The sequence below is a fragment of the Musca vetustissima genome, unplaced genomic scaffold, assembly GCF_032173495.1.
Source record: "Musca vetustissima isolate MV318-11 ecotype Yass unplaced genomic scaffold, APGP_CSIRO_Mvet_v1 utg6013, whole genome shotgun sequence".
NCBI lineage: Eukaryota > Metazoa > Arthropoda > Insecta > Diptera > Muscidae > Musca > Musca vetustissima.
Genome location: NW_026889308.1, coordinates 796,392 through 823,497, shown reverse-complemented (window position 1 = coordinate 823,497; position 27,106 = coordinate 796,392). Strand labels below are relative to the sequence as shown.

At 38.1% G+C, this 27,106-nt stretch overlaps 2 protein-coding genes across 2 annotated transcripts; both read left to right on the top strand.

The window, feature by feature from the left end:
* The first annotated feature begins 6,633 nt into the window (after window positions 1–6,633).
* On the top strand, window positions 6,634–8,070 carry LOC133336994 (tubulin-specific chaperone cofactor E-like protein). Its single transcript, XM_061545258.1, has one exon. The coding sequence runs from the start codon at window positions 6,634–6,636 to the stop codon at window positions 8,065–8,067; it is 1,434 nt and encodes a 477-aa protein (XP_061401242.1). The 3' UTR covers window positions 8,068–8,070.
* A 3,904-nt stretch (window positions 8,071–11,974) lies between these two features.
* LOC133337061 (potassium voltage-gated channel subfamily KQT member 2) lies at window positions 11,975–25,865 on the top strand. The gene is made up of 19 exons (XM_061545327.1): window positions 11,975–12,163; window positions 12,231–12,365; window positions 14,934–15,016; window positions 15,085–15,260; window positions 15,337–15,462; window positions 15,521–15,631; window positions 15,699–15,886; window positions 16,775–16,819; window positions 19,475–19,668; window positions 22,043–22,129; window positions 22,590–23,018; window positions 24,102–24,172; window positions 24,233–24,360; window positions 24,472–24,568; window positions 24,630–24,938; window positions 25,010–25,134; window positions 25,198–25,316; window positions 25,387–25,592; window positions 25,679–25,865. The coding sequence occupies exons 1-19, from the start codon at window positions 12,027–12,029 to the stop codon at window positions 25,769–25,771; spliced, it is 2,859 nt and encodes a 952-aa protein (XP_061401311.1). The 5' UTR covers window positions 11,975–12,026; the 3' UTR covers window positions 25,772–25,865.
* The last annotated feature ends 1,241 nt before the right edge of the window (window positions 25,866–27,106 follow it).

The following is a 27,106-nucleotide window of genomic DNA, read 5'->3' as shown; positions in this document are numbered from 1 at the left end:
GCCTTCCTATATTAGCATTTGGCTATTCCACATACTATAAGCTATTCCGTTACGATTCCAACAAACCACTGCCAATTTTCGTGACTATTTTCTCACATTCACCTTCAATACATATATTGCAATTCTGTTAAATTGATGCAAAGGCAAAATATTTAGTTCTGCAAAATAAATTGTGGGAAAATAGTAGCATCACAATCAATCTACAGCATATAAAACAATAATGTCAATTTAAAATTCCGTCTCTTTTACAATTGTTCCAGGGAGATTATTAGAAAATGCAATCTTTTTTTTTAGCTATCCTAAAAATAATAATTTTGCTGCAAATATGTGAATCGCCTCTCACAGACACCAATTCAATATTTTATAGGTATGTCTGTGTGTGATTAGGTTGTAGTATTATCTACCCCACCAGTCTCATCGACAATACCAAAACACGGAAAGGTTTATTTCGGAAGGGGCATATATCAACTTCATCACGTGGAAAGTGAAAGTTAAACGATAATTCCAGTAAAATTTATGGTTGAATCGTATAGGTGGTTATCGTGATTGCTAGCTGGGATGTGGAAAGTAGATGGGGAACCAAGTGTAGAGAATGACAGACAGAAGTGTTTCATTTCTAATAGTTAAAATGTTACAAACAAATGTTCGTATGAAATGCGGAAATACCTATTGTCATCAATGGCCAATACTGTTGACATGTCGCGACCTTCGACATTTTGGGAGCATGCCAGAAGCTAGCGTATGAAAAAGATTCTCTGCAATACTATACCTGGATTTTTTAAGACAAGTACACACATACACCGACATACAACAGTAGTTGGACGGGAGGGCCATGGGTAGTGCTGTCATGTCTTCCCTCACGAGGCAACAAAGTGGTTCTAAGTCACCAAACCCCTCTACAATGGATGTCATGATTCGCGAAAACGAACGAAGAACAACTGTAAACACGCAAATGTTCAGGGTGAGTTCCATGCATGTGTATGTATGTATGTCGGTCAATGTCCATCGTTCACTGTTGATGGCCGATGACTACCGATGATACCTTGAGAATGTGCTGGTCCCGAAAGTAGACCAAAAAGGGTTAGTGGCGGTTGGCCACTTTGTAATGATCCAAATTGACAGAGTCCACTCAATAGAACATAAATGTGTCAAAAAGCACATCTAAACAAAAACAGCCGGCGCACACACGCACTCACATGTCTGAAAAGAGAATATGTGGAACACTTGAGAAATAAAACTCGCATTTGACACCAAATTGAAAACAGCTGATTTCGAAAAGCTCAGAGTGAAAAAAAGCTTTTCAGAGAGAGAGAGAGAGCGTATGCGCGAAAAAAGAAACGAATAGCCGTCAAAACAACCCCGAATTGCACACCAACAACAACAACGAAGTACTCCCCACTCAACGAACTGCTAATTTGCAAATGTATTCAGTCCTCCGTCCAGCCGCCATTCCACGTCCCAACCAGCGTGACCGTTGTGCCACTAAAGTGGCAATTTTACCACTTTTTTTTCGCCTTTGCTACTTTTGTGATACTTTTTCATTTTGATACAAAATGTGCCACTTTTTGAATTTTTGTGAAACTTTTTGCTACTTTGTGCCACTTTTTTAAAAAAGTACATAAATTAAAGCGATTTTTCATAAAACATAATGATTTGTTTTGTAATATTGTATCAGACGGAGCGATTTTTAAAAAGGTTGCGTTTTTAACAGACGGAACAATTTTTAACTAGGGTTCAGTTTGTAACAGACGGAGCGATTTTTATTTTTATTATTAGGTCGCATTCGCATTTCGGTTTGTTGAATTTTCGATTTCTATTTGTGAATAACAGTCTGTTTTTATAAAATTCTAAACGAACGAATTCGAGTGACTTATGCCATGATCTTACTTACATATACATATGTCACATACATACATATGTATATGTAAGTAAAAAATTGGAAAATTTTTGTTTTGGTTTCCCCACATTTGTTTCTTGTTTTGCACGCTAATTAGAATCAAAGGGGAAAAAATGCATATTGCATTACGAAGATAACAAAATTTACATCCTGCTGCATATATAAAAACTAGACAATTTGTTAGTTTTCATTCATCATTTTCAATATTACTGAAAAAGTTTGAAAATTTTATAAATATTTTCTAGCTGTCAAAATTAATTTATTTTCGATAAATGCTCTCAATTGTTAGGGATGGGATGAATTTCTTTGTTGTTTGGAGAGTGATTCGAATTGAACTACGTACAAAGTTCGGTGTTCGCTCAGAAAAATTTGTATGGGGAACTAAGGAATTACTTCATAATTAATGGTCGAACGACGAATGAGAGAGCGAACAACGCTCGTCTGTACTTGGCATTACGACCAAACTCCTTGTCATTTATTTTTGTTTTGAATCAGAAAACCTTTATAAACATAAATAAAGGTTTGGTCGTAAGTCACTCGAATTCGTTCGTTTGGAATTTTACAAAAACAGACTGTAAGTAATTAAAAAATAAATGTTATTCAATAACAATATATGGTCTGTTCCCTTACTGCAAGAATCTACTACTTTTTACTACGATAACGAATTTTCCTTTATGATATCGAAAAAAATAGTAAAATCTAGTAGATTCTTGCAGTACGGGAACAGACTAATAGTATATACCGCATATATATTGTAAGAATATGTGATTTTATTTAGTTTTTTTTTTCAGTTTACTGTATATACAAAAACACACATAAATGAATTATTTGTAATGTTTTATATAGTTTTTTATTAAATAAAAAGTAAAAAAAGTGTGTCACTTTTTGTGACACTTTTTCAGAAGTTATGTGCTACTTTTTTTAAAACATGATACTTTTTGAAAATTATCAGCGGTCACGCTGGTCCCAACACAACTGATTGAAGTGCAATTGCATGGTTGCGAATACGTGTTCGGTGTGTATGTGAGTGACAGCATTTTCTTTGTGTGTTTTGTCTTGCTTTGTCTTTGCGATTTGTTTCTTTGTGTCGCCGCGTAAACCAGTTATGAGCAAGTTTCCCGCACCCTCCACCCCACATACACACATTCCGGATGATAATGGACAAAACGTGATTCAAAAATACAGAGCGTTAGAAGAAATACGCACCAACAAAGGCCGGCAACTTTGAGGCCGTTCTTTGGCCTTAACACACTGAAGACACGAATTGTAAAAGTTATACATTTTTGGTCAAGATAATCTATCCTCAATAAGACGACCTTCATTCAGAATCAACACACCTCCGATATAATATTTTGAATACAATTATTAAGTTGCAGATAACACGAAAGCTAAATAAACGCGCCACACCACCAAGAACATATCTGCCTGCGTATTCTTAGCAAAGGTCACAGCCGACGAACTCATGTAACACTAACCTCATTGAACGAAAACAAAAGTGCTTTGGGGTCTGGCTGGCTGATGGCCGCCGAACAATGGCTGCGATGGCTAAATGCCACAGCAAACACTTAGAACATTCAACTATTTTTGGCTGCAAGGTCGCTGTCAACTAGTATCTGATCCGATGGTGTCCCAAAACACTCTGTGGCACATGGCTACAGCGATCTACATTGAGAGAGAGGGAGAACATGATGTCCACATTCTGACGATTGACAAGTAAAAAACAGCGACAATGTTCGAATTTTTGCGTTGTAATGAGGGCCTTTGAGCCGGTCTAAAATGCTCATGCTTACTCACTTCTTGTGACTAAAAGAGATTTTAGTTTAAATATTTCTAACTCTAGCAATTTCAAAACATTCTAAAGTATTTGAAAATATCTCGATTTAGTATCGGATTTCAAGGAAATCCGGATATTGAGTGGATTCAGCTCGGCTTAGCAAATATGCCAATTGTATACTAACGCTGGCAACCTTCCAAAAGACATGCCAGCTGTAATGTCAGGCTCTTCAAAGAAAAAGCGAAGAAGCTTCAGCCTTATGGGCATCAATAATCCTCGAATAGATTAAAAGGGAGCTGACTATAGAAATACAAGTATTAAATATTTTTATGAAAAATATATCCACAATAGTTATTCTATGACTATTTCAAATATTTTTCAAATTAAAAACAATAGCAAATAAAATGCAGTTGCAAATCTTATCAATAATGCATGATACATGCTCAACCATACATACATTTTGTGGCACATCAATGATTTTTGGTACACATATAGAGAAAAATGTTCTGACTCCGAAACCGTTCGCAATCAAATTTTTGCTTGATGCGCGCAAAAGTTATCGAGGTTTTAATTTTGGGTATAAAAAAAATCTTAAAATTACGCCGTTTATTATATTGACCAAAAACATTGATATAGATCTTCCTCCGTAAAATAAGAATATGAATATGTTATAATAATCGCGATAAAGTTGCACATATTCGCAAAATATGAGAAAAATTAAAATTATATAGCAGATTACATCAATATTTTCATTATATTAATGACATACACACACCTAAAAATTAATTTAAAAATATCTACATAATCTAAACACCATGATGAATCATATAAATAGGAATCTATAAATAGGAATAAAACTTAAAATAAAATAATATTATGAAATATACATTTTAAATTGCGTCTATATTGCGTAATTCTCAAAATCATTTCATGCGGATGCAGTTTCCAGGAAGTACTGAAGTTTATCTTCCAATCCATATATATTTTGCGAAATTTCATTTGAGGGCTAAGATGTGCCACACGTTGCATTGAAGTACCCAAAAAATCGTAAAACGCGAATAATTTCCGAAAATTCCATATGCCATTAACGCGCATCCGATTTCGGTGTGCACCTTAAAAAAATACATCGATCTATACCGATTTCAATGTGGTCCATTAAGAACCATGGATGTGCCAAAGACAGATCAATTAAACCAAAACTATTTACTTCTTTTCATATACTTAAGTAATTCCCGAGTTATAAAGGGGTGAACCCCCGCTTCAGCTATGTGAACAAATTGGCAATATTGCCCATATACATATATATATGTATATATGTATATGTTTTGAAAATGTGTGAAAGAATTATTAGGTTCAAACTTTTTTTTAATTTGCCGGGGTTTTCAATTGAGCGGATTCGACTGTATATCCAAATAAAGGAACTACACATAATATTTACGTGACTTGAACCGAAGAGGCCCCGACGATTTCCAAGTGGCCCGTACATTGCGGCCCTTTTGGCAAACTTACCAGGCAACCGACACACGACCTACACAAAAAATGCACACATACAACCATACATTGGCACTCTTTTCCCGAAAAGCGCTATGTCGGTTCTCACCAATATTTTTCAGTTCATTACGACTGAGCAGAGAGTGCGCATTTACAGAAAATCCAGCCAACAATGGCCAAAAGAGCATAGTTATTAGAATCACGTCGATTCGTCCGCCTCCACCAACACAGCGTCTCCTAATAATAACAGCAAATCAGCCAAACGAAATACTCACTCGCAGCCCCATCGCGGTGTGCAAGAGTAGAGCAGATCCGACCAGACAAGAGTAGTGCAGAGCGAAACGAACTCTAACAACGAAATAAACGTAGCAAACGTTTTGCTTTTCAACGTACGCTCGTAGAGGCAGTCATTGTTTTTAGACACGACCACCACACAAAACGTTTTTTCGACGTCGTTTCTTTGTTTAGCTGAAAACAACTGTTTCCAATATTCAGAGGCACAGCAATTGAAAAATTACAATTCCGCGGCGCGAGTACTCGGTCGATACCCAAAGCATTTAGTGCGCAATTAAAAGTAAATGCAGAAGCCCCAAAGTATCTCAACCTAAATAGCAGATCCATGGAATGGTTCAGTACGAAAACAAATAACATTGCCACTTAAATACGAAATAAGCAAAATTCGCAACTAGCCAGAGTGCAATTACATCACCCAGCTGCTACACAGCGTCCGTCCGTCTTTCCTTCCACTGGCCGAACACAATACGAAAAGTAATACTCGCAGTCTGCTTGGAACAGACTGGTGAATTGCCAGCGCATGGGAGACGTGCAAGCTCAAAGGTGACAACTTGTTATTAGCAAATCTACTCCAGCGGCCACCGTTGGAAGGTCGCACCACAGGGTTGTATGCATTCTAAGTGCGACAGCTGATGTATTGGTGTTAACGGTCTCCGTTGCCCGTCTTAACAAAGAGGTCTCAAACCATTTCCCATTGCTCAGGAAAACTCCTCGTTCCGTTGGCCAACGAACGACAACGACCCACATCAAAGCAATCCGACCACCACAAACCACTTCTATTTCGTGCGTCTCTTGCAGTACTTCGGGGGCTGTTGCAGCCTTTCAAAGGAAATATACATTTGTTGAAAAGCATCGGTGAGATATGCCTTTGGATGTTGTTGGTTGATTGGCCGATTCATATCTTGTCTATCTATATGTAAACAAAGCTCCAAAAATCATCAACAGCAACAACAACGACAACAGAAAACAGAAAACAGCGAGCGAAGTAGAAAGCAAAACAAAAGATAATACTGAGAAGAACACGGGCCGGAGAGACGGAGAGACAGGCTATGAACTGCATCGATTTTTCGCCACATCTTCCATAGAGTCAAATGCCAACAGTTAAACAATTGACTTGAATCAGCAACTATTCCTATCAAAGACAGCTATTAATCGCAGCTTCGGTGACGCCAACGAAATGCCTTCGCTATTGGAAGCGATTGAACGAAAATACTTCTCCGATTGCGACGACAATCGGGAGGAGGAGGAAGCAAAAGACAAAGATGCGGATGCAGCAGCTGGACCCGGTACTAATCGATTGGTTTCCATATTCATTCCTAGGCTACCGCCTCTGCAGTGTGTGCCTGAACTTTTGGTGCTGAACGACTGCGACATTGACTGTGCGGGCGATTTCGAAAGCATCAAAGACAAATGTCGCCGCGTGCGCGAACTCGATTTGGCACAGAACAAACTACAGGACTGGCACGAAGTATTCCAGATTGTGGAGCACATGCCGCGCATAGAATTCCTAAACCTGAGCAAGAACAACCTCAGTAACCCACTGACTAAGTTATCCGCTCCACCCATAACCAATCTGAGAGGCATCGTCTTGAATGGCACCTACTTGAACTGGGAGAGTATTGACGTCCTGCTCGAGAATCTGCCAGTATTGGAGGAGTTGCATTTAAGTTTGAATGACTACAAAGAGGTGCTCATCGATACTGCCGAACTTGCCACCGCCGACCTTGAAAATAGTGATAATTGCAAGTGCTGTGATTCCAAGGAGTCTTCCCACGCCAAGAAATACAAGAAAATCTCTCCCCATAAAGCATTGAGAACCCTGCATTTTACCGGCAACCCTGTTGAGCAGTGGCCCGAAATTTGTCGACTGGGTAGAATTTTTCCGTGTATGGAAAATTTGGTGCTGGCCGATTGTCCCATACGGGCCATTGAGTTCCCCGAAAAGCTGGATAACTCCACAATAACCGATGCCACTGACGACGACGATTTGCCCCAGAAGCACTTCCCCAACCTTCTGTTCCTCAATCTCAGCTATGCCTCTATAAACACCTGGGACGACATAGATCGTTTGGCCACATTTCCCAAGCTGAAAAATCTTCGAGTGAAAAACTGGCCGCTCTGGGATCGGCTGGAATGTACCGAGCATGAAAGGCGACAATTGCTCATAGCACGTCTGCCGAATGTGGCCATTTTAAATGGAGGTGGTGTCATAACACCCGACGAACGCGAGGATGCCGAAAGGGCATTCATCCGCTACTACATGGACAAACCAGAAAGTGAACGGCCCAAACGTTACCTCGACCTAGTTGCAAAACACGGCAAGCTGGACCCCTTGGTCAATATCAGCCTCAAGCCCGATAAACGTGTCAAAATTATCCTCACATATGGCGATAAATCCGAATCACGTCATGTCGACTTATACCGCACCGTTGCCGACCTCAAAGTAAAGCTCGAGAAAATCATCCCTTTGTCCGCCAATAAAATGCGTCTCTACTACTTGGACCAAGACTACAGGGAATTCGGGCCCGAGGAAATGCGCTATCCCAACAAGCTGCTATATAGCTATAACATACAGGCCGGTGACGAAATCATTGTCGATGAAAAGAAATGAAAAGTCCTTGCTGGTGTGAAAGGTCGCATCACCATCCACATCGAGGCAGCAGTCGGCAGCACAGCAGCATGTTGGCCCTTGCCAGATATTCAAAGAAATTCAGTCTACTGGTACTGCAGCTATAATCCCTATATTTAGATATGAATGTATTATTGACAAACATATATACCCACTATATTGTCACCATACACACACACTCACACACACTTTTTGTTCACTTGTGTAAATAGCAAAACGTATTCAACGAACCAAGCTAACTATTAAAACTTTAACAACAACAGCAACACCATTAATAATAAGAATAATAACAAATAATTAATTGATGATGTGTAAATAAAGAAAAAAACAAAACAACAACAAAATATGAATTGAACCAAAATTGTTTATTTTTCCATTCGAAAAAACAACAACAACTACATAGTTCTGAATATGCGAAGGGGGTTGGCAAGTATCAGCACAGCTTTAATGAAAACCTAATGCTAAGTGAGGAAGGCTAACAAAGACTTTCAATAGGCAGACACGATATGCTATGCGTTTCTCAATGGCTGCAGCGAAATTCGAACAAAGTGAGAGGATCGATTAATACCGACCCCAACCAATCGGTGGGTTCCATTATTATTATTTGGAAAACTTTAAAAAATTATGTATTCCTGAAACTGATTCTTTATGTAGAATTAACATTTAAAATGCATGTTCTTTTTGATTGATTGATTTATGCTCACTTTCGACATATATTCCATCCTGATAATAGGAAAATCTTCCAGTACTTGACATTGTAGTGCAGCAACTCAAATAAGTTGTTCATCTTATACGCATGTTCCTAAATCGGTTCAAGCTTATGTACGTCTTTTTCGGTGCAGTCGCGCCAACAAGTAGGTTATTTCATTCACACTTCTACGCACAGTCCAAAATATACAGTGTATCAACCATAACAAATATTTATTTGGATTTGGCTAATAAATTCTGACACCAACACTCACAAAACCGGGCGCAGAAAATTATTAAAATCCGCTAAAGCACAAGAAATCCGTACTTATGCCCGTAATTGCGCATAACTGTGATCAAATGCATCCACATCATCAAAGCCGATTAGTTTCTTTCCTTAGTTTCTTGCATTCTTTCTAAACACAATGAAACTTGACGTCAGTCTTTCTCGTATGTTTGATTGTGTGTACTTGTATTTATTATTATTATTAAAATTAAGGCAACAAATTAAATTAAGCCGAACGCCACAGGGGTTTAATGTGGTTCTCTTTTCCAATATCAATACCCAATACCCATGTGTGCAAATCACTGTGTGTGTGCCACACATCAGATTGTCGATAATATTTACGAAGTGAGACTTACTGTCTGCGTAATTCTATTTCTATGCATTTGACGATCACTTCATAGTCTCATTTGTTTGTTTTTTTTTTTTTTTTTTTTTTTTTTTTTTTTGTGAATTATATTCACTGATTAACGATTATCACACATTGGAACAATACATTTGTACGATTGTGATGAACTCAATCATACGTAGATCAATAGTTTCCGTGTTCGGTTCGAAAGTAAAAAATGACCAATTCCATTGTCACGTTCATTGGCGGCTAGCTTTTACACAGCGTAGTTAATTTTAGCAAAACTTTAAACCGCTGTTTATTAATCACCACTGTGTTTTGTCTTGCAAATTAAAGCTTCAACTTGCGATAACTCATGGCTACTGAACTGGAAGTAAACCTTAAACCGAAGGACACGTAAGTCGTAAAATTGATATTTCTTCATTTGTTTAACCGAACTCCGTTACTATATCCCGGATCTGATCAAAATGTCAGGACAATTGTCTTTTATTTTTGCGAAATCTGTGTTGTAATGACAATACTAAACCACTGCACACATGACGATATTCCGGAAAAATTTTGATATAAATCCTACAGTCCTGCAAATATTCCTTGCAACCCAACGAAGTTGCCTGTGTTAAGAATTCGTAGTGTCACTACTCCCGATGTAAACACAGGTAAATCGGAAATCATTGGTTCGAAAAATATAGGTGTCGACCTTGAATGTTACAACCTCAATTGGGCAGGTATATTAATATATTCGACCACATCCCGATGCGAATCGACAATTATTTATGAAAATTCAGTCGCACTCAACCCCCAACATATTTCTAAAGCTCAATACCAAAGTCCCTATGTGGGAGTCCATAAAAAATGGTAATCATTCAATTGGCATTCCAATGATATATCGTCCATATACCTTCTTATCAATGTTACCTGGCAAAAGAGTTTGCATTTAAAAGTGACTCTCAACAAGTTAGAACACGACTACGTCGCTTTCACTTCATTCAACAGCAAATGAAACCAATCGAATCGAGTCATGTCGAATAGATTTAAGTACCTCGAACCATCGAGCCATCCACATAATTTGTTTGCATCAAGAATCCAATATATCCAATATTGTTGTTTCTGTTGGACACTTTTTTGGTCTTTGGTCAATCATTCCGAATATCCGTCATCATAATTCACTTTCGTTATCAAAGTACAACCTATGGACAACAGCAAATGCTAGGTAGTTGTCATTGCTCATTATGCCAAAGCACACATACATACAAATTGGTACGATCATTGTCTGTCAACCACACGCACGATGAATTGTGTTTATTAGGGTGTTATGTTAATACTACCCACAGAACATTCGTTCTGAGATCACAATTTCTATGAGCACAGCCTTTTCGTACAACAATTTTTTAAAAAATTTGACAAGCCTGTGAAACCACAGCACATCGCCGGCACAGCCATGGCACGTCGTACGGTATGTAAGACGACCGACTATAGCATGGCTGTCGAACATTATCATTCATTGTCACTATGTGTCGGTTGACAATGGCAATAAACGGGCGACATACATACATACCATCATACGTATGTACGATGGTAATCGTGATAAAATTGCCAAATGACTGATTACTCTTGACTCCAATCGTTCGTTTCGTCGGTTTATTTATTTCAGTCAACTGGCTAACCAACGGTCTGATCAGCCGCGGAGAAATTAAACGTTTCCCGGCACTTATCCTTATCTGTAGGACCGATTGGTATGCCCAGGCCGAGTTGTGGCAAAAGCGTATCTGAAAAATCTTGCCAAAATGGGTTTGGGCTTTTGCAATAACGATCTGCCGTTAAATAATTGAACTTAACTAACTGTGCATGCACTTGCATGAGATCGTTCGTTAATGGCTCTTATTTGTGTGTAATTAGTACCTTTGACGTTGACGCTGATCTTAACAAACGCTGCCGACCAAGTGGTTGTTCAGTTCATAGGAAAGCTAAACAATGGCGATGTTTGTTTTCGAGAAGATGTCGACCGCTTTTACGGGCGCCTTCTGTCATAAAAGTACGTCATTATAGAAATATGTGCGTTTGTATGTATGTATGTGGGAAGGCGGATGGGCTATCGGCCGGGTTGGGTCGCAACGCACTGATAGACTTGGGTTGTCACCTTAAAGTGGGCAAATTTGTGCGCGAAGACGACTAAGACGACGACTACTACGACTACAGCGAAGCCAACGATAACGACGCTGACTGAAACAGCGACGGAAATCAAAAGTTTTCATTTTTATAATCGCCTTAATGTCAACGACTGCGACGAGTGTTGATTTGTGGTTCAAATGTGCAAGACGTTTTCGCTAGAATAATTGGAGGAGAGGTTTTGTATGAATTAACAGCTGATCTTAGGTCGAATTGTTTGATCGTGCCATCGTCGAATGCCTCCAACATGGATCCTGACAATGATCCCATTATTTTCTATCAAAAGACATTTAGGTTAAGGCAAGGACAAGTGATTATACATCAAAAACCAAACGGCAGCAACGCCACAACACCGGCTCTCAATTAACAATAATGTCCTGAGTGTGGTTTTCATTTCGTTACAGGTCATGTAAGCTCATTTCGCCTCCACCACCAGATCGTTTAGCTCAACCGCGAATGTCGCTACTGGGGAAGCCTATAAACTACAATCGCGGCAACCGCCGTGATGTCCGGTACAGACGACTCCAAAGTCGTGTTTATAATTTCCTGGAAAGACCCAGGGGTCTACCGGCGGTGCTCTATCACGTGATGGTGTAAGTAACCAGCGTCAATGCATTCCCTGACTGTTGATTCGGTAATGTTCAAATGTGTTCTTTTCAGATTCCTGATGGTCTTCACCTGTCTGGCGTTGAGCGTATTCTCGACTATAAAGGAATACGAGGAGGATGCTTTGTACATATTATTTAGGATGGAAATTTTAGTTGTTATTTGGTTCACAATGGAATTTTTCTTACGGTAAGTTAGCAACTGAACATACACAATTACGCATATGCACGCAAGTGATTGCAGTATAGACAAATGAATACTGCCGTCCGTCTGTCCGTTCGTCTCGTCCTAGAAGCAACAATCCCTTTACATTTGTCAGAACTCCATTTCGACGGTCTGCGTAAATTGAGTTCTGGGGAGATAGAAATGGATTTAGGGTGTAGCCACAATAATTGACTATTAAATGTCTAATCATAAGTAAACGTCCAACATTGATTTGAAAGAATGGGATCGTCTGTTCTGATATCGGCCCACCAACCGGGGTGCGGTTGACAAACAAGTGTAGACGCAATAAAAATCGAACTTTCAAGCAAAAACAAACATAGAAACACATACGCTGAGATGTGTCAGAATATATCCCACATCAGAAATGTTTGTTTATCACTTCTGTGCCATTAACGGCAATTCTTGAGAAATGTCGATCAGCACTAAGTGTCTGTTTATCCGCAATTAAGAAGACAAATTCGTTCGGAAAAATAATTACGAATTAATTAAATATTTGTGGAATGAAGTTTTCGATGTTATCCAAAACGGAGAGAGACCAACGTATCAATCACTAAACGTTTCCTAAGCTTGCAGTACAGTGATCGGTTGATAACGGTATGCCAAAATTTTTGGTATAGCATTTGTCGGGGCGGTTAGAATCATAGAATCGGCAAGAGCTTCATCTCCCATGCTGTTCAAATAATATTTATATTTATTTGAAACCTGTTTCCAAGCCAGGCGTAATTAGTAGAAATGGAATCATTTTTTAGAGGCGTCACAAACGAAACGACAGAATATGGCACACACCCAATCTAATGGCGAAAGTCATAAAATGTTGGGGTTTTAAACGATTCGTGTCAACAATTTTATCTTGACGCACAATTTTCGTCGACACTCTCTATATAATAATTGAGACTCTTTATCGGATCATAAAACAGTTATGACAATTTCGTGTTGTCGTTGTTGCTTTTCTGTTTTCTGGTGTATGTGTGGAATCCATTGTTCTATGGTTCAATTTTGAACATTGAGTATCATTCATATCTGTTACAAATATATCAATTGTTTCATTTTGAAGGCCATAATTAGTTGGTGATATAGGCCGCTTTCGGACCAGCACATTGTAACAAACTTATCGAAATGTTATTCAATTTTTAGACAATACTTGATTTGTATATGCCTCTCGCTGAGACTGGTCCATTGCATGAATTATTATCACTATATATGTCAGTCGTCCAATTCGTACGTAATTCCATATCCGCATATCGTCGGCTAAAATGCAAAAAGGCGTAACTAACAAAAAATTGAAAATTGACTTTTTGAATGAATATTGTGAATGTCAATAAACTACATGTGTTGACAAAGTTTTACACGTCTGCGGTCAAAAAAGGACCTTCTATTAACAAAAAATAAAAAGACGTAACTACAAGTGGGTTTATTTGATAAATGCAAAAAGGCGTAACTAACAACAAATTCACGTTTTTACTTAATTGTTATGACTGCCATTAAACTAAATAACTAAATTTGTTAAAAAAATTATCGTCTATTATTCATCATATGCAATATCACCCTGTCGGACATACTTTTTCATTTCACATGACATGTTTATAGTTTTCATTCAAAACAGTTTTTTGCTTCTCCTACACAATTATGTTTTTGTTAGTTACGCCTTTTTGCATTTTAGCTAACGATATACAACATTTGTATTAGCAATGTGAAACCACAATTGATTCTGCAACATAGGTACACGGTTTAGCTTTAAGTACGCCAAGCAACTATTTATTGATCATTAATAACACCACAATTAAGTTTTTCGAAACTCACGCAACTGTGAAAAATAAACACATCCAGTTTTTATTATGGCCTTATGTTAATGTTATTTCCATTTAATTCGACGCATTGTAATTGAAGGCACGTATTGTGCACGGGTTTCATATTCCCCCCCAGCAATCAATGATCACACACGGTCGATCTACGGCTACTGCTATGTTACGGCTTGCAGTTTTGAATACCGTAATGTGGGTAACTGAGTGCTAGATAGCGACGACCTGCGTTTACACATTAATAGTAATTAGCACATCAGCAGATCAGTTGGACTGTTAACTTTTCAGAACCTATAGAATTTGTGCTTGGATGCCCCTACCATGGAATACAAGAAATTACATTTTATCAGATTATTTGTGGGTCGTACCCAAATTCCTGCATATTCGTGCGATTTTATTCAGCTCAAAATTTAAATACCCAAATACGCATTGCGTATAAAAATATAAAGTTGAAAAATAGAATTCAAGTCATTGAAAAAGTAGATTTTCTATAAAGGTAAACATTTTTCTGGTAATTAGGAAAATGTTTTCATCCATTTTCGACGTTTTTAATTGGCACACAAGTAGATAAGGTCCTTGCGTATTTGGGTAATACGGAAGTTCAACAAATCCTATAAAGGTACGGGCCTGTAGCAAATCGAAGTACTCATTGTCATAGCTTCTCCCACTTTGCACTCCTCCTCGGTTGACTTTTTACATTAAAACGAAATAAAATATCTTGGGCATTTTACAGGCTGTGGTCATCCGGTTGTCGTTCGCGATACCAAGGATGTGTGGGTCGTCTAAAATTTGTAAAACGACCATTTTGTATTATAGGTAAGTGGGCATCAGCAGCAGCCGTACTTGCTATGGGGACAGCTAATGGACTTCGTCTCTTCTTACAGATATTATTACTATAGTTGCTTCCGTAGTTGTATTAGGCATGGGCACATCGGGCCAAGTATTTGCCACAAGTGCCCTAAGAGGATTACGCTTTTTCCAAATCTTGCGAATGGTGCGCATGGACCGACGTGGTGGCACTTGGAAACTACTGGGCAGTGTAGTATACGCACACAGACAAGTAAGTATAGTCCGCCATCTCAGCGACATCGGCCCGGTGAATGGTTCGAATAACAAACTTGAATATCGTCCCCTAGGAACTTATAACCACAATGTACATCGGATTCCTAGGCCTTATTTTTGCATCGTTTCTGGTGTATTTGATGGAGAAAGATGTCAACGACAAGTTCAATAATTTTGCACAAGCCCTGTGGTGGGGTGTGGTAAGTGAATTCTATTTCTAATCGTTTTGCGTGTCTTCATGATTTCATCTTGCCCTAGATCACCTTGTGCACTGTGGGTTATGGTGACATGGTTCCAGAAACGTGGCAGGGCAAGCTTATAGCATCATTTTGCGCTCTACTAGGCATATCATTTTTCGCTTTGCCAGCGGTAAGGATACAGGATCGTCTTTATCTTAGTAAGGAAGCAAATACTGTGTTTTTACTATCGATTTCAGGGTATACTGGGTAGTGGATTTGCGTTAAAAGTCCAACAACAACAAAGACAGAAGCACATGATACGACGGCGCCAACCGGCTGCCTCATTGATACAGGCATTGTGGCGCTGCTACGCTGCCGATGAACACTCATCATCTGTGGCCACTTGGAAGATACACCAGGTGGCGTTGCCCAGTCCACCAGCCTCGTAAGTATTATATCGCCCCTCGGCGCGCACACAAACAGCCACTACACCCGATCCATGCGAACAAACAACGGGACATACAATGTAGTTGTCATTATTAATCAGTCGTTCGTACAATCGATCACTTGATCGATCCACTCATGGATCAACTTACAGAGCAATTGATCCAATCAATCAAATGAAGCGTTCAATCAATCATTGGGCGAAATGCTTGTGATAGCACCAGGTATGTTAGGGACTCTTCTTTCAATTTTTTCCCACGCTAAAGCTTTTTTAACTTTTTTGTAACTTCAATACTTATTGGACCACCTTCTTATTTTCGTTGTGTTCGGCGAACGCTCTCTGTTCCGTTTGCAAACATTGCGAAGAGAGCATTAGATACTCCCGCCTGAGTATTTCAGCTGCGGATGGGATACCTTCTGCCTCGCCTGCTGTAGTGTCTCATCCGAAATTATTGCCGGCAAATATTCTCGCCAGAGTATTTAATTTGAAAGTAAAACTAATTAATCTTAAACACCGACTTCCAGCCCTGTACTCAAGCGGGAAATACTCGGCAGATTCCAGATGTGCCAGATCAAGTTATCGGATATTCCAAATTCCACACCAATTTGCCACTTGTAACATGAGTTGCTGTCCCGAATCGTTTCCACCTCATCATTTCTTCCTCGTTTCCTCTTGTGTTATCACAGCTAATGATATTGCGTTCTGTGTCTGGTCTGATCAAGTCTGTGTGTGAGTGAGTGAGCGTTTTCATTAAGCCATGGGTTCTGTGTCATCGATTGTCAAAAACCAATCAGTCGCATTCAGCTCTCTCTCTCCCCCCCTCTCTTTTGATTTGCAACTACGAAAATTAATTAATTCTTATGTCTTTTGGTTTCTCGATTTTTTCAGTTCTGAGTATTGGGATAGACTGTTTAAGAGTTTAATTGAATCTAGGTAAACTAACTGCAACGATTGCATTTAAAACTCACAGCCACACGATTCGCCGCCAGTACCTTTTCCTTTATAAATATCGCCTTCACATTCTCGTATACATTCCAATTACTTATATACTCGTACATATTCTTTCAAAATAAATACGCCTGCTTCTGTCCAAGCAATGCGACATCCTGCTAAACGTCATACTGTCGAGGATATTTCAAATGCATTCGAACGCCACAAAACAGTAAAATTCTTCCAATTATTTAAATTTCCATCTCACCTCTTCTATTTCGGCTTTCTTGTGCTGCCAGCAGAAATGCAAAGTAAATCACACCAAATGCACTCACCGTCGAATTTTTATAAACCATCACAAATACACTCTTTTTAAATCTTATATTGCACCCACAATAAATATAAAAAGATACTAGTAGTCGAGATCGTCAAATGGTCGTTCGTTGACTACTGCACGTTAACGTTTGCCGGCGTCAATGTCAATTGTCATAACATAATGAATATATTGAATATGGTCAAGCGTGGAAAGGATTGCAGAATTGATTCTAAGTGCATATACCATTCATATTGAGAATGGACGGCAGAAAGAATAAAATTACATAGATTTCTCCACTAGCCGGTGTAATGTTCCAGATGTTCACATTGTATAATATTTTCCAGTTATGAGTAGATTCGGAACATTGCTATATACATACAGTGGTAGTGACATCAAATAAGACTGTGACACATTTTTCAACTTGAAAATATTGAACCAATCGGGACCTCCAAAATCTGACAGCTTCTGATAATGTAGATTTTCACTCTTCAGCAATGTTTAATATCTACAAATTTTGCTTTGAGGTAAACTTAAAAAAAAATTCGTTCTCAAAATGACACAAACGTAAACAAAAACATACATTTTCGAAGTCTTTTTCATGACTGGGTATAGAACTTGAATTATTAATTCGACCAACAACATAGTCAAAGAAAAAACAAAGAACTCTTCTTAAAACCATGTTTAGTCACTCAAAATCAAAGTCTCAAAAATGAACCAATTGGTATGGTATTTAAAAAGCATACCATTTTCCATGCACAATTTTTTCTATGAACAATTGATTTTGTGAGCCTAAACAAAAACCTCAGCTAATAATTCAAAATCCATCTACGGGGTTTCATCTACCATCATTAGCTTTCAGATTTTTGTGGTCCCTATTGGTTCAAGATTTTAGTTCCGCACAGTGTAATTAAAACATTACAACTAATGCAGTCAAAAGTTTCTCATCATCCCCGATTCGTTTGGAGTATTTTTTTATTTTAAACCCCTTAGATATACTGTATTAACAACATAGAATTGGAAGTGGGTACGCATTTAAAATGAAGTGCGATTTTTAACTCTAATGCTGTATATATGAAATAATATTAAAATAACAACTTCGTTGCAGAGTTGAGAAATATTGAATTTCTGTTGCACTTAAAGATTATTTGTTGTCATTTAAGGGGACCCCCCCCCCCCCCATTCTCGGGGTCAAAAATTTTGTTGATATAATTCGAATCTACACTAATTAATGAATGTCCCTACAAAATTTCAAGTGAAAACCTCAAGAACTCTTGAAGATATAGCCGATTTATTGTGTCACCATCAAGTGACGGCTGAAGGGCTTCTCAAACTTAAAACGCGTTTTTCTCTAAACATTTTTTTGTGAATGGCGGGCACGATAACTCAAAAACTAATAACCCAATCGATTTCAAATTTTTACACGTTTCTCGGCGATTTTCCACAAATATTTTTTCAAAGGTCCACCATTTTGTTAATTTTAGAGCGAAGTCAATAATCCTAGTTCATACGAGAGTCAGACATGTACTCTTTCTAACACCGTTGGAATTTCCGGATTCCGATGTTCCAGTGAGGAGTTATCATGCCCGCCATAAAAAATAAGGACTTTTCTTTAATTACAAAAAATACCAACAAAACAATAACAAAACTTTTTGTAAATTATTTTTCTTCTCTTTTAAATCTTCAATTATATATGTGCAAAGTTGCAAAAGAAAATCACAACAAAAAAATCGCAATGAACAAATCTATCTAAATTGGCAACTATGTATACAGTACACCTACAATATAATAATAACCCCTAACGTCATTTTAGAAATTTTAGAAAATTAGAAAAATAGGGTGCACAATTTTCTATATTCACATTAAATCTCTTTAGAACCGTCAATCTAAGTGTTTTAAAACAGAAATAAAAAACACCCTAAAAAATCGAAAGTTGATCAAAATTTTAACTGCTGGTGATGTTTTAATTGGGTGACTATCATGCAACATGTCCACGGAACGGTGAAGTTGCCCCATTTGACCCAGTTAATTTCGCCCAATTACAGTACTTGTTCACTGATTTTGTGCCCAATGGTACACAGATTCACGTTTGTTTCAACATAACATCCATTGCAATCCAGATGAATACTATATAAGTATCGCTAGAGACATGCCACTTTACAACTTGTCGGTTAAGAGTACACTATCACCGATACATTGACGATATTTCCAACCAATGTCAACAAAAAGCTCGGGGAAACACCTACCATAGTCTTAGTTGCCTGTTTTATACTGTAAACATTCTCATACTAATTACAGACATTTTCTAACCGCCATTTATTTATGTCCACACACCAAATTCACAGGCGAGCATCATCTAGTTTTAAGCACAATGCATCGTTTGTGGCCCGTCTTCCGACCATCAGACGACACAAGCCGCCCACATCTACCCAATCGCCCGGCGGAGACAGTCTCAGTGTTAAGACGGCAGTGGCCACCAATAGAGTTTCCCGGTATACACGTAACTTGCGCGAATTGAATCAATCTGTGGAGAACCTTGGTAAGTATTCAAGCCCGACTCCAATTCATTTTCGAATTTAGCGTACGTGCATGTTATTTTTCAATCTCGCTTACTTTCTTCCCTTATTTTACGCTTCAATTTTACCCAAAGTTAAAAGAAAACGACAAACAATCAAATTTTTCAATTATTCCTACTGGCATTGGATGCGCCCTACAGCCCGTTGTGAGCATCGAAGAATAAGATCATGCCGTCACTCTTTTGACTGGCTAATAATAAGCTGCACCTCACTCGGAGACATAACACAAGCCATCAGATTATTGAGGTCTGTGATAAAATTGTCAAAACACTGCGTTGTACATATACCACCACATCACACGGGTTGTAGGGAGCACCATATTTTTTTCCAACATGTCAGAATAGTACTACAGAAGAATAACTCCCACTTTTCTACAACACCCAAATATATATATATATATATATACCCAAAGTCTTGGTTTGTATAACCCACTTCAAAGCGTTGATAACATTCTTGTGATTAGTATTCTAGGAGAACATAAGTTCGTATGGTAACCCCCCGATTCTTTTATTGTCGGAAATACCGTATCATTACTTCTAACCGAATACAATGATGTTGCTCTCAAAAAGTAGAATGTGTGTTTAAATTCAATTTTGAGAGAGCAGGAAAATCTTGTTCGGTTGAAAGTAATGAAGACATGAGCCTGTCGGAAAATAATGAGACAGTGGTCACGATTTTTATTACAAATTTATCCAGTGCGCCGAATATATATATATATATATAGTCAGTCCATTGAAGTGTGTTGGCCAAGGCTTTGGGAATATTTTATACTTGTAAATATTATACAGTGTTTCTATATACATATTCAGTTATTTCAATTACTTTGAGTTCGGGATGCCAACAATATAGATGTGTATTTCAATACGATGTCATACAAGAGAGCCGATTTAACCAGGAAAGTCGCGCATAGGGACTGCCCCTGCATGAATTCAAGCAATCAATGAACACAACTATTCTGTTTGTAAATCGATTTAAGCACTGTCTAGACCAATCTTGTTTAACATTTTGAAAGTTGAAACTTGATAGAGCTGCGCCTCCGAAGGAAGGGGACGTTGGTTCGACACCGAAAGTAAGTTGTTTAGCCTTATCCTGCTCTTACTATTTTCCTTAAATACAAAGACAATATTCTTTAATCGAAACCTTTCTTTGATATTGTATCACATACTTTATAATGTTATCCTTCTCTTTCTCTTACACACCGTTTTTCACAAGTAAATGTTGATTTCAATAAACATTCCACATATAAATATATATATATATATATATAATCCATATATATATATAATCCATTTAAACTACTCTTACTATAATCGGATGTTACTGTTTCATGCCTTTACTCTCTTGAGAATCACAATCCAATATAAACCTACCTGCATTGAATATTTCTATGTCAACACAATGTTCAATTTAAGACCCAATGCCAATAGTGCTCGGATGTAAAGCAAGTTCGATGTACTTCTACTGCAAAATATGTTATCCTGACTGCGTTACTCAAACATTACTACCACCCACCTAAGTTATATAAAAAAGTAAATGTTGAATGTTATTCTTACTTATTTGTAACCACTTTAGAGAGAAAAGAAAGCATGACGTACAAATTTGTGTTAATTTTCTTTCTTATTTTAATTTAAATGTATGTAGGTACATCATCTACATATTTACTACGTATGCAAATATGCGTGTTTCCTTTTTTATTTTTCGATGAACCGAGAATACAGGAACTTTCAGAAGAAAACTATTATATCTGAATTCATTGAAATGTTTTATCCAACTGCGAGAGTTCTGAATGAGAGGCGGATAAATTATTTTGTTTCCCATTGATCACTAAACCATTAGCCCATCATTGCCTCATTCATTTATTTTAGGCAAACAAAATTGTGTTAAAGCCAATTGGGGATAAACATATCGCACTAGCGCCAATCGATTACAATTTTGTCTTGTATTGTTGTAATCCTAGGCGGACCGAGTGTTGAGTATATTTTGTTTCCATTAAAAAAGTACGACATTTTTATTTGATTGTCAGCATCAGTATTCTTGAGTTATGTTTTTTGTATGTTCCCATTTGCCTTATAAATCGACCTATGAACTTAGGACAATGGGGACGTTCAGTCCATTACAAACCACTCTACCTAGCTACAACTAATACCAACTGCCACAAACCACCAAACAATCAAACAACCTACCACCGACCTACTATGAACTTTTTTGTTAATAAGTAAATCAAAAACGATTAACCTTTACTGTTTTTACTGATAGAATGTTATAAAAATTGTTAAACGAAAAGTTTTCCTTTGATCTTTTCTTGTCAACAAAACGAAAATATTGTTGCCCTTTCAGAAGTGGTACAAAATGGACGATCGTTAAATGCGAGTTTTAGCGAAGACTCTGTCGCTGATACCACTTTGTTGAAAAAGAATTCGGATGGTAAGTCTTGCACGTCTCATTTGAAGCGATGTTTGTCATTGGATGTTTTTGTATAAGTGTTGTATTCCGAGAATGTGTAAAGTAAGAAGTCGTACGACAGTTGTGGTATGACACGGTGCGATCAGTTCTTCCATATATACATACATACCACATACTACCTACTATATGTAACGAAGTAAAGTAAACAACTGCGAACGAGAACACCTAGTTGAAAAAATATACATGCAATATGTGGAGGATATGGTGACCAAGGAGACCTTGTTTTCGTTGATATTCTTCGGTATTAGGCACTTTCGTGCATATGGAGTTATTGGGGGGTTTCTCATGATTTTCTAGATGGATAAATGGTACCAATCGTCATCATATCATTAAGCCTTTGGGAGTATGTCCCATTATCGATCTACAAGTGCCAGAAACTGTATTAAGAAATCCGATCACATTTTGTGTATATTATTGGCAGGGTTGAGCCCTCGTTTGCTGGGACAAAATCGCCGAAGACATAGTTGGGTGTCACTGAGCAATTTAGACAATAAAACTCCTGCTGAAAGCATTCAGCTAAGCCAATTCAAAGGAGAGGGCCGTGATGTCGAGAGCGCCTCGGTGGGCGACAACTGTGATAGGGGGGAGGCAAGCCAGGCCGATTGCAACAATAAGAACAAAATGATGCTCAGCAATGTAACTTCCATACCGATCGTGCTCTGTGGATTCCTGCAGGGGGAGCTGTTCGGTTCGAATTTCTCGCTGGGCCGCCAAAATGCTGGATGCAGCGCGAACGGAGAAACGACGGAACGTGCCTTATATGAAGAACACAAAGCCTATATACAGTCACAGATTATGGCCGAACAAAACAATCAAAGTCACAATGTGACACGATTCACCTGTGAAGGAAGTGCGTACAACCCTTTGTAGTGCTTAGTCGTAGAACCATGAAAGTCCATGTGCAAATGCTAAAGTCACCTTCACAGTCCTCAAGGCCGGCTGAATCCTTCGAGTCGAGTTACGAACCTAGACTGGAAATGTATACATTCCAATGCTTTGTCCGGTTTTCGAACTGTAAAGTGATCTGAATCAATTTATTCAACCCGACTTAAACACTGATTGCACACACTGATTGTTGGTCCTCCCTCTCCTGCTCTTAAACAATGAAATTCGAAATTGGATGGAGTATTGTGATTGTCATCTTCAGTCTTGGCTGAATAAAAGGCAACAGAAATCGAAGGATTGGATCGTTGTCTTGTTTTCCGTGTAAATTCAAATGTAGCAGTGTACCGATTTTTAATAAAGCTATCGTCTCTTTTCAGTGTATTTTTTCCAACTTCCTAGTTGTGCCAATCCAAATTCCAATAGCCTCCCTTTTCCCCAACATTTAAATATCGTTGTTTTTGACTTTGTTTCGTCCGCTTCCGCAACATGACATTGATCGACTGAAAAATATTTCCTAAAAAGATACTAATCCATCAGAAAAAAACACAGACACCGTACTTATCACCTCATACCTTGCCAGCTCTTGCTCTCTGCCGCCCGCCCTTCACACACGCTACAACCGCAAAGATGACGAACACTCAACTTTATTCCGGGGATGAGCATCCAAACAAGTTGTTTCGAACGTAGCTCCTTCCCCACCAACACCAATACACCATATTCCACAATCTGTCTATCGCATGCACCATTTATATTATTCCTCGTAAATCTTACACCGAGTATCACCTTGCAGCACTTAATAGCTAGCACGGCTGTTCACCCGTAGATCAATTCGATTTGTAGATTTTGTTCCAGATGATGATGTACTGTAGTTTTATTGTTTTACACTATTCCCTAGAAGCGTCATCATCGTGGCCAAATATTCGGTATTTAGTGTAGCTTTTGTATATACCAATGTAGTTTAAAAAATATCTGTCAAGTGTGCGATTGCATTGAAAACTAACGAAAACAATTTCATTTTTCTATTTGATGATCTGACATACCCCTGCAGACGAAGACGACGAACCACGCTGCACTCAGTTGACTAACAAGCACAAGACTGCCATACGTTTTATTAGAAAGGTAGGTATATAGCAAAAAATACACCAAATCAAACGGATAACGTCTACGAAACAATTACAGCTAAAATATTTTGTGGCCCGTCGTAAGTTCAAGGAGGCTCTCAAGCCATACGACGTCAAAGATGTAATGGAACAGTATGCCGCAGGACATGTGGATCTACTGGGCCGAGTTAAAAATGTTCACGCCAGGTAAGAATCTCCAGTAATAGTTGATAACGTTTTAACAAATTGTGCGCAATGTACAATGGGCTCTCGTCAGCCAAATTCAATGGAATAATCGTTTCCTCCATTTTATTGCAGGCTTGATCAAATATTGGGAAAGCAAGGTTCTAAATCAAAAGACGCTTATGCTTCGAAGATAAGTTTAGCTTCAAGGGTGGTCAAAGTCGAACGACAGGTACGTTAGCGAAGTCGAAAGTTTTCAATTCGTAACTAACAGCCAAAGTGTCCACTTTCAGGTCGCCGATATAGAAGAAAAATTAGATATATTAATTAAAGCTTATATGGAGGACCGTCAAAGGTTTCAAACTCTTCCCCTCACACCTCAGGTCTCAAAACATTCCAACAATAATAATCACCTCCCTAATATCATCGAAAATAGTCAATGTGGTACTATAACTACAAGCAATGAATGGCCGAACCGGTCAGTGAGAATGACTGATGCTACAACATCTACGGCTGCATTAGCGGCAATGGCTCTAGAACAGGCATCATCACCGACATCGTCGCAGGCACAACAAGGGACCACTGAATCAGAATACACAAAGGTATAGTATGCACAATTCGAACTTACAACACAGTTGCCAGTGCAAATAATAAGGATCGTTTTTGACAATAGTCTTCCCAAAACATTTCATATCCTCTGTCGGTCGACGCTCGGCCGATATCTGTTTACAAACAACGTGGTAGTGATGGCTTTATAGCCGAAATAGAAAATAGATCAAAGAAGCGGGTAACATTAAGGTATACGAATGCAGTTGTGTAACGGCAACCCGCACTTTCTGATTCTGTCGTTATTTTTTCTAGATCAATATCACAACCCTACGACAAGGTGTGTCAGGTGGATGAAGTATCCATATCAATACCCACAACAGAGTCACAATCACTCGGATCTAGCCCGAGCCAACAACGGCCCGAAAGTTCAAGTAAGTAGCGCAGAATCACATGCTCTATATTAGATGCAGAACACCGAACACTTATGATCCTCGTCTACAGTTATCCTCATTGATGAGTACGAAGATGTCGAAGAAGAGGACCTCAATTGCGAGGAGGAATTTGACCAATACCACCCATCGTGGGAAATCGACAGCGATGCCATTGTCGACGCAGATGCTGATGGCGATGGCGACGAAACCACTGAGGACACGGCCTTACTGCACCGACCAACACGTACTGCTATTGTTATAACACCTATTAGCCCAGTAAGTGTCACACAGCATCCTATCTACATCACACTTTCTTTTCTATCTGACTAAATCTTGCATTTACATCTTCCTGCCCACAACAGGTAAACTCCGCACATAATCTCCAAAGTATGGATGACCAAAATAATGCTCCTACAATCAATAAATCAAATTTACTATCGCCGGATTCCGGATAGCAGATGTAATCTATTTTTTTATTATCGCTTACAATTTATACTCTTGTGTTCAAAAGTAACTAAAGTTAATAATAGAAGCGTAAAATAATAAAAATACTAAAAGTAAGAAATGCATTATGTACCTACATTGTTTGTATGTGAGTGTTCCTGTGCTTCATATTCATGTTATTATTTCACTGGAAAGAAAGGTGCCACTTACTTGATCTGTTCCATCGAAGCAAATTTATTCGCAAACTTGAAGAAATAGTTAAAATTATGAGATATTTATTTGTAACCGACACTAAACACTATTCAATATTAGATCGATGAAACCGCGCTGCTCTTTTGACTAAACGTAAAAACGTTTGACGTTATACGCATACGCTACAACTACAATAAAGAGGGATATGTAAGCCGACTCTCAAGATCTAGGTCACCAAACTAGCGAAAGTCAGCTGTTTTTTCCCAAGTCTAATGTCAAAAATTTGGCCTTTGTTTACGTTTTCATATTGGCAGTCAGTTCATAAAAATGGAGTTTGACAGCAAACTTGATCGAAAAATGTTTACATGTATAGAAAAACAACATTTTCAATGACTGAAATAATATTCAAAAAACAAAAAAAAAATTCAAAATACGTATTGTCAATGTTGAAAAATTTCGACGTTTTTTCACCACAAAAGTAGAACACATGTATTTATATGAAAGTTACCGAAATACGTCGACGTACGAATTTTCAAAGTTGAACAAATTCAACTATAACAGAACGTATTTTTTTGTTTTTCGTTTGTCGAAAATAAAAGCAGAACATAATAAAAATATGAATTTTTGAATTAGAATATAAAATATTTGAGTAGTTATTATAATATTAAAATTTTTGGTCTGATCCCGTATTGAAAGAATCTACTACTTTTAACTACGATAACGAATTTTCCTTTATGATATCGAAGAAAAAAGTAAAATCTAGTAGATTCTTGCAGTACGGGAACAGACCATTTGTTGTAAAGGGCCCCATACACTATACATCATGCCGTACAGCATAGTATATGTTATTTTTTGAAAGTTTATTTATGTATGAGTGACACACACAATGCATGAAGAAAATCAAAATAGTTTTGATTTTGAAAATGAAACCATATCAATCTGGTCCTGGTACAATTATGAAAGGTAACAGCAAATCCCAGCTGATTTGATTCCAACGTAATACTAGTATCAATATGAAATTGACAAATTATGTTTTTAAAAATCACCCAACAGGAAAATTGGGAACGCATACAATTTGAAATTGTTCTTTATTAAATGTGCTCTCGTATTCAATTTACTCAATCTGCCTGCTGGGAAAGTTTGAGGAAGAATTG